Here is an 8,882-nt window from a genome sequence, read left to right as displayed (position 1 = left end):
TTGTGAACTGAAGAAAGTTGTTGTGGTGAATGTATTTTACATTTTGGACTTTTCAGGTTAAGTCAGATTATTGTGTTATTGATTTATTTGATTCTTTTTCAGTTATTTTCTATTTTTTAATACTTTACTTTATACTTTATTACTTTATACTTTATTTTTGGGCTTCTGAAACTTCTAATGGTACAACATCCTTTATATAAGTCTTGAATGGTTAATTCATTGTTTAATAATGCTTCATAGCTCTGAAACAAACTATGGGTAAAACTAACTATTGGGTTGCCAGGTTTTCAAAATATCACTCTGATCAGTGTTTATTCTCTCGTTTTCTTTCTGGTCTTAGAAATCCTTAAAGGGATACTTCACCCATTTGCATTAAGCTTTGTATCATTAGAAACCTGGTAGTATTTTTGAATGGTCGTGCATCCCGCCCTCATTTTCCCCTGAGATGGGAAATCTTTGTATTTCTAAGTCTGAAAAGGAGCTTCCAGTGACGCAAAATGAGGATTTTTGTGTCACTGGAAGCTGTTGTTGTTAGCGTGGTGAAACTACATCGCTAGTTCCTCATATTTTCGACCACTGAAGCTACAGACCAATCAGTGGGTGGGACCTCACTCCCAGAATCAAAACTTAACGTCTCGGGCTTTGTGGAGAAAGCTGATAATGGCGAAAAAATATAAATATAGCGGCGAGATGGCTGCTGCTGACAGGCCGGTCTTGTGTTTTGGCTGCTGTAGCCGATGGCCGCTGGGGCCGGCGCTGGCCACCGAAATCTCTGAATCAGTTGAGGAAATGGTCTAATGTGTTGAAGTAAATGTGTCAGTAAATGTTTTTATGACTATATTTCTACTGCTATATTGTATATTTTGGAGAAACTGTAATGATAGAATTTCCCTCTGGGATTAATAAAGTATTTCTGATTCTGAACTAGAGGACCTTAGTGCGAGTGGCCTGCGGTGCTGTGCATTCTGGGATTTGGTGTCTTTCATCCACATGAGTCAAAAAGACACTTTCTGCCTTTTCACGGCCAAGAAGGCACCAACTGCAACATGTATTTCACATTTCTACTACATATATGACCTAATGTCAATACAGATTCATGTTTCAACAGGTGAAGTATCCCTTTAAATATAAGTGCACACGAGTCTGTCATTTTCTCATAGTAGATCAAGTCTACATCTTTAAATGTTGACAATGTGTTTACATTAATGAAGCCTGAAGTTGTAAATGCTAAACAGGTTGTTTATGAAGGGATTAGGTCATGAGAAAGTGATTTCTCAGTCACTCAATCTAAAAGTTATTCAGCTGCTTAACTGTTAAGCCTTACTTAATGATCGATTAACTTTTAATACAGCAATTACTTTCAATTTATAATCCCTTCATACAGTATGGTTTCAGACAATGGTTCTAAAAAAACAGAAAAAGGCTCTTTGAACCATAGCTGAATGCATAAAAAACATTGAGTCAGAATTTTTAAGTCCCCCTCATTTTATTTCATGTGCAGCTTCATAGCCCCACAGTGTCTTTGTGGACAGAGGAGAGCCACAGCCTGGATATTTAACCAAATAAAGCAGAGAGGGAGCCTTGGAAGCTCAGGCTTATATCTTCCTTTTATGGTCATGTAGTGTGGGCAGATGGGCGGGACCGACACCTAAACGTCATCAACGTGCTCCTGGCACCCGGAAGCGAAGCAAGATGTAACGTAGTGTGACTGGAGTGAGCATTGTTTGTGGGAAAAGTAGAGTGTAATTAGATATTTTATTATCCTTAAAAGTAATTTTTGCATTGTCTGTAGTACAGTGAAGATGGAAGTTAGCGAAAAAGAAAAGGTAAGTTATCCAAATAGTCGTCTGTTGTTGTAGCTTCGCAGATTTGATTCAGGTGATAGTTTTCATCATTTTCTTCATCCTGAGTTCTCGTAGCTAACCTTTTCTCTTGAACCCAGGACTCGACAGCTCTGAAGGAGGAGGGGAATACCCTGTTCAAGGCAGGAGATATGCAGGGTGCTGCCTGCTGTTACACCAAAGCATTAAAGTTGAGTGACAGAGAGACAGAGAGAGCTGTCCTTCACCGCAACAGATGTGCCTGCTACCTGAAGCTGGAGCAGTTTAACAAGGCAGAGGCTGATGCGTCCAAAGGTGGGATAAACACCTGCTCATGTCACACATCACAGATACACGTTTTTATGTTATTATAAATCAGCCTGACATCACCCAACAAAATTAAGTCAGGTCAGTTTTATGAAATAGACCATAATGTCAAATCATACATCCCTATTGTAGTCACACTTAAAGCTCCATCCTCAGGCGTAGTAACTTACAGTTACCTGCTGAGGACTTTATCTGTGATGTATTTACAAAACATGGATGCTGAGCGACATCAGGTTTGGGGAGCATTGTGTTAAAAACTAGTGCATTATTGTATAGTTTCTGCGTATAATATGTCTACACTCATGCACTTCTATGTCAGTACTGTCCATTTACAACTCTGTTCTTGCACATTTAGTGCATATTTAATTTTCCTATTTAAGACTAGTAATCAATTCAATTCAATTCAAAAAACTTTATTTGTCCCCGGGGGGCAATTAAAAGTCACATGCTAAGTTAAATCCTGGTTGTATATAGTCACATTCTTAGTTTTTATATTTTTAGTGCTTATTTACTTTGTATTTAATATTATATTGTGTTTAGATTTGCTAACATTGTGTTTTTTACTCATATTGTGTGTTTGGATAACCTGCTGCTATAACGCCACAATTTCCCAGTTTGGGATCAATAAAGTAATTCTATTCTATTCTATTTTATTTGAATTGCAGCTTAGCAACTCTTTTACACTATGATGATAAAATGATGATAAAAATTAGACTCCTGGGTACAGTATGTTTCAGAACTACTCTTAACACTTATCAGTGATTGAGGGAAGCACTAGCAAGTAATGGTAGTTTGATAAGTTGCACTTACGGGTAAAATTAGAGTATTGGTTTAACAACTTTCACCCCATATGGAAATATAAATATCTACGTGCTTTAGGTGCATTCATGTATTGAATTTGACAACTGGTATTCTTTGCAGCCCTTGATACTGACCCAGGTGATGTGAAGGCCAGGTTCAGGAGAGCTCAGGCTTTCCACAAGCTTGGTCGGCTTGACCAAGCTTTTATGGATGCTCAGAAGTGTGCCCAGCTGGAGCCTAAAAACAAAGCCTTCCAGGATTTGCTCAGACAGCTGGGAGCACAGATCCAGCAAAAGGTGTGTTTTTGTTGTTTCCATAAAGAGGGCATGAGAACTGTGTCTTGTATTTGAAACAGTGATCTGGAGAAAGTGTTGCTAATATGAGTATTTTCTCATGAACTTGTAGTCGGTGCAACTAAACTCCACGGATGCTCGTGTGCAGCAAATGTTCTCCCTCCTCTTAGATGCATCTGCAGGTGACTCAGATCGACAGAAGGTAAGGGGAGCTCCAACATAAACAGACATAATAACCTGCCTTCACTCTTTTCTTTTGTGTTTTGACTTGTATGAATTCATTTTTGTCTTTTATCTGTCTGAAAAGTTGTAGTATACCAAATGAACACGGTTCAATGTGTGATTTCAGGCTGCCCAGAATTTAGTGGTTTTATCTCGAGAAGACGCAGGGGCTGAGCAGATCTTCCGAAATGATGGAGTGAAGCTAATACAGAAACTTCTTCAATCAAAGCAGGAGGAGATCGTCCTTTCTGCCTTGAGAACCCTTGTGGGGTTGTGTACAGGGCATCAGTCCAGAGTAAGTGTGACTTTCCATTGCATCTTTACTGAATTCAAAGCATGCAAATATATATGTTCTGCCTGGAACTTAAAGTATAATACAGGGAGTGTTTCCATGGTGATGACCATCTTATTTGTCATTTATTTCTTACATTTCTATCAATTTTTTTCCATCTAGTATAATTTCTGCTATAGCACAGATTAGTAGATGTTTATTTACATCTACGTCCATATAGGTCAAGAAGAAGTGTACTCAACACAATGCTAGTTGATTGCTGTGCTGATTTGTAGCCTACTGTTAATTAATCTACTTTTGCTCCTAGACTATGGCTATAGTGAATGAGTTGGGAATGGAGCAGCTGTGTGCAGTAATGGGATCAGGAGCCTCGGCTGTGTCTCTGGCTGCCTGCCACCTGCTGCAGGTTATGTTTGAGGCTCTGACAGAGGGAATGAATAAAGAAATTCGCGGGAAAGATGAAGCAATTCTTCCTGGTGAGTCTGGTCTCTGGCCTTGTTTTTATTTGAAGTTGGCTACACTTGAAAGTTGACCTATCACAAGGTTTTTTTTAATTTTGTCTCTGTGTGCTCTTTTAACCAACTTTGACTCTATAAATTTAACACAGAACCATCCAAAGAGCTACGTTCAATGCTACGCCACCTCTTGGAAATGATGTCAGCTTCCAGTGTGTCAGGACAGGGCAGAGACAGCGCCATCAACCTCCTGGTCAAACAAGTTCCTCGCAAGTCTTTGAAAAACCCAGATAACTCGGTCACCCTATGGGTGATAGACCAGGGTATGAAACACACCTGCACATACCTCTTATGCTATGGTGGATACAAAACAGATATAGACCCTCTGCCAAACATATCCATTACACATTTCACACTACTAAATGAAGGAGGAGGGAACGTTTACTGTGGGTTTTCAAATCCCTATATAACAAACTATAACAAACTACAGCCTCATGTCCATTTCAGACACTCGGCCACTAGCTTTATCTGGCATTAATGAACTCTTTGTCTTCCTTCAGGTTTAAAGAAAATCTTGGAAGTGGCTGGGACGGTCCCTGAGCTCTCAGAAGGGATTCCTCTTACAGACAACTCCCACATGAGCTGCTCTGTCTTGCTTAATAAACTTTACGATGACCTAAAGAGCGACAAAGAAAGGGAGAACTTCAACAAGCTGTGTGAAGAATATGTGCAGTGAGTCAGACACTGAAACTATTCTGATAGCTCCCTTAGTCTTATTTACTTGGGCCGCTTCATGCTGCAGCTATGAATGAATTGTTTTTCATAACCTTTTTTTTAATCTGATACTTATCTTGGTAGACAACACTTCAGCAGACCTGGCCCGGAGGCCAAGCTGCGGGCTATCCAGACAGTATCCGTGCTCCTCCAAGGACCGAGTGAGGTTGGTAACAGAACCATGGAGATGTCAGGAATGATGGATGCAGTGATCTCTCTGTGTGCCTCGGAAGATGTTACACACCAGCAGGTGGCAGTGGAGGCTCTTATCCATGCTGCAGGAAAGGCCAAGAGAGCCTCCTTCATTACAGCCAACGGCGTTGCTCTTCTGAAGGACCTCTACAAGAAGAGCGAGAATGACAGGATACGTGTTAGAGCCCTGGTGGTAAATGTCACAGCAAAACTCGTTTTTTATTTATTGAGACAGATGCAGAAAAGACCATCTCTGCATAATAATAAATGAACTATGGTTTGTGATTGTTGTTACGCAGGGTTTGTGCAAGCTTGGATCAGCAGGGGGGACAGATTTCAGCATGAAGCAGTTTGCAGAGGGATCCACGCTTAAGCTCGCCAAGCAGTGCAGGAAGTATGTTTGCCTGAGTTGATTATTGAACCTGGGTACAGATTAAGAAAGATGTTTTCACAAAGTGAAAGCTGATTCAAAACAACAATTAAGTGTTTTTCTTTTCTTGCATATGAAAATACGTAGCAAGCTGTACCTTTTTTCTCTTGTAGGTGGCTGTGTAACGAGGCTCTGCCCGCAACCTCCCGCCGGTGGTCGGTGGAAGGCCTCGCCTACCTCACGTTTGATGCTGATGTGAAAGAGGACTTGGTGGAGGACAAGAATGCTCTCCTGGGAATGTTTGAACTCGCTAAGGTTTGACTTGAGAATGTATTTTAAGGTTATCAACTTGTGAAAACAGGACACTAGTTCAATGATGTCGGATCCCTCTCAGAAGTTGTTTTTTTTTTTACACTATTTGAAACCTTCACATGGAATTATACTAAAAAAAATATTGTGTTTACCAGAAGAGCTTTGACGATCTTGTTTTTTGTTCCCTGTGTTCCATCAGTCTGAAGATAAGACGGTGCTCTTTGCTGTCGGCTCCACATTAGTGAATTGCACCAACAGCTATGATGTTGAGAAACCAGACCCTCAGATGGTGGAGCTGGCTAAGTATGCAAAGCAGCATGTGCCTGAGGAACATCCCAAGGTATTATTTTTTTATGTAGAGCTAACATCACACAATTTGCCCTTATTATTACCCAGAATCTTTATTTCTCAAACTTCTCTTCAGGTGTTTTTTTCTGCCTGCATTTCTCTTTCAAAGATTTGTTGTGCTACATAAACATGTCTGTCTTTGTCTGTCAGGATGCTTCTTCCTATGTGGAGAAAAGACTGGCGAAGCTGTTGGAGGCTGGTGTGGTGTCTGCGTTGGTGTGTATGGTCAAAAATGAGAGTCCTGCCCTTACTGAAGCCTGCAGGGAGTGTATAAGCAGGTAGGGAAATTGCACTTCCACTTTCCCAGTTACTGTTTTCACCCTGTACAATTTCTGTAAATGCCATTTCTCTTGGCAGAGTCTTCTTGGCTTTGGTGGAGCGACAGGAGGACCGAGGCACAGTGGTAGCACAGGGGGGAGGAAAGGTAGAGCACTGTGATAAATGTACACTTTTTTTTTCTGCACACTGACCAAACGGCTTGCATTTAGGAGGTTCACAGTTATTATTCTCTCTACTCCACAGGCTCTGATACCACTGGTGTCTGACAACACAGACGTTGGTAAAATCAAAGCAGCGCAAGCATTGGCAAAGATAACCATCACATCTAACCCAGAGATCGCCTTCCCAGGAGAACGGGTGACAACTGCATTCTGTAGAAAATCTTCCAAGTTAAAAACAAACCTAAAGAACTTTGCTGTTTAACCTCGTCTCACTTTCTGTTGTCAGATCTATGAAGTGGTGCGTCCCCTGGTCAGTCTTTTGAGTCTTGAATGCACGCTGCTGCAAAACTTCGAAGCACTCATGGCTATCACCAACCTGGCTGGCATCAGTGAAAGACTCAGGTTTGCCACTAGGGGGAGGTCTCTGCTAAGAATATAATACAGTGTCTTGTTGTACATGTAACACAGTCAGGTCAGGTTTTGTAAGAGTTTGAACTTGTTGGCAGAAACCCAAAAGTGTCACTACTTTTTCTACTTTTTGATATATTCTGCAAATCAACTTCTCATTTACCAAAAGGAAAACAAACTTATAAATGCAATTATTTCAAATCTCCTAATGCTGGCCATCTTAATTTTATTTATCAAAGTTGTGAGCTGGTCCTGTTTTTTTTACATAACTAAGGAGACCTCACTTCAGTGAATTTGTCCCTTTAATGCATATGCCTTTATGTTGTATTACTCTGCCTTCCTTGTTAAGTCTTAATTCATATTTATTGTTCACTGTTGAGGGCATTTACTTATTGGTGACTTGTGTTGTTCCACAGACAAAAGATCATAAAGGAGAAGGCCGTCCCAAAAGTGGAAGGTTACATGTTTGAAGAGCACGAACTGGTCCGAGCTTCTGCCACAGAGTGCATGTGTAATCTGGTTTTAAGCACAGAGGTAAAACATTTTTTTATTTAAAAAGACTGCCATGGATTATTCTGTGGCACATATATGTTGAAAAGTTCGAGTGGTGGGTTTTTGGTGTTGTCCTCAGGTGCAGAAGCTGTACCTGGCCACAGGGAGCGATCGCTTGAAGCTGCTTGTGCTGTACAGTGGAGAGGAGGATGAGAGGCTGCGGAAGGCTGCTGCAGGAACTCTGGCCATGCTGACAGCTGAGCTGCCTGAGCTCTGCGCCCGTATCCCTGGAACAGTAAGCATACCACTGCCCCCTGACTTCCACCAGTCTGCCCTGTCACATACTTTTATGAATCATTTTTCTATTTTATGACCCCTTATTGTCCTCTCTTCTCAGACAACCCACTGGCTCGAGATTGTACAGACACTGTTGCTCAGTGAAATATCTGACCTGCGTCACCGTGGAGTAGTCATAGTTCACAACATGATGCAGGCAGAGAAGAGTCTGGCTGAGACCCTCATAGAGAGTGAAGCTTTGGAGATTCTTTCTGTCCTGGCAAAAGGGGGAGAGGGCATGCCTGAGCCTGTTTCTAAGATCGCTCAGAAATGTCTGGACAAGGCAATAGAGTACAACATCATAATGTCCAGGGACGGAAAGAGCAAAGAACCTGAACCATGAAAACACTGCTGCAGTATGTGAATGTGCCTCCAGGCAAAGTTAAGTGCTCTGAGGGTTATATGGGACCAGTGAAGTGATTTCACTTTTGCAGAAAATCAGTCCGGAGGGGCACAAGCTGAAATACTCCAACGTCTTAACTAGAAACTTAAGGCATTTAAAAAAAGAGGAAATGTATTCAATGAAAACCAGCTCATACTTACAGTGTGTCACAAATGAGCTTTGATTGTTTTTTTCACAATGTTTTTACACATATTTTATTTTTCTTTATTATGCTGAAAGTTCCACATTGAGACCAAATTGTCCACTCTATACACACTTAAGATTGACATGCTTCATATTTACACAATATATGGCTATCCTTACTAAAAATTTATTGTCTTTAATTTCCATTCGATCTTAGCGATCTTCTACTTAATTCATTTTTATATAATTGTTCTTGAAGAACAACAAGCAGAAACACAATCATGGTTTTATTACTGTCTGCTTTTGTATTTCATGTCATTGTAGTTCTTGTCACTCCACTACATTCCAAGTGTGATAATTGTATGGCTGGTTGTTGTAGTTTTTTTGTTGACTGAACACATGGGCAGAAAAAAATAAACTCTCTGTACCCGAACTGTCGTTTCCCTTCATGCAAAGTAATTTAAACTCCTCCGT

The 8,882-nt window shown here is 40.7% G+C and overlaps 1 protein-coding gene across 1 annotated transcript; it reads left to right on the top strand.

Annotated features, from left to right (window-relative positions):
- The first annotated feature begins 1,661 nt into the window (after positions 1-1,661).
- unc45a (unc-45 myosin chaperone A) lies at positions 1,662-8,841 on the top strand. The gene is made up of 19 exons (XM_020642813.3): positions 1,662-1,826; positions 1,943-2,135; positions 3,069-3,244; positions 3,354-3,443; positions 3,591-3,758; positions 4,063-4,231; positions 4,363-4,533; positions 4,771-4,942; positions 5,069-5,369; positions 5,476-5,570; positions 5,720-5,861; positions 6,058-6,198; positions 6,357-6,484; positions 6,564-6,630; positions 6,729-6,842; positions 6,933-7,048; positions 7,471-7,588; positions 7,686-7,841; positions 7,944-8,841. Exons 1-19 carry the CDS (start codon positions 1,803-1,805, stop codon positions 8,223-8,225), a joined length of 2,823 nt encoding a protein of 940 aa, XP_020498469.1. The 5' UTR covers positions 1,662-1,802; the 3' UTR covers positions 8,226-8,841.
- The last annotated feature ends 41 nt before the right edge of the window (positions 8,842-8,882 follow it).

Source organism: Labrus bergylta, chromosome 7, assembly GCF_963930695.1.
Source record: "Labrus bergylta chromosome 7, fLabBer1.1, whole genome shotgun sequence".
NCBI classification, from domain to species: domain Eukaryota; kingdom Metazoa; phylum Chordata; class Actinopteri; order Labriformes; family Labridae; genus Labrus; species Labrus bergylta.
The sequence above is the reverse complement of the archived record's forward strand: the minus strand, read 5'-3'. Positions and strand labels throughout refer to the sequence as shown.

Bases quoted from the DNA above. Each gene is read 5' to 3' on its own strand.
- unc45a (XM_020642813.3), top strand. From the start codon at position 1,803: ATGGAAGTTAGCGAAAAAGAAAAG. The intron at 4,232-4,362 runs GTGAGTCTGGTC...AATTTAACACAG, and splicing joins AGATGAAGCAATTCTTCCTG to AACCATCCAAAGAGCTACGT. The intron at 6,485-6,563 runs GTAGGGAAATTG...TTCTCTTGGCAG, and splicing joins TGCAGGGAGTGTATAAGCAG to AGTCTTCTTGGCTTTGGTGG.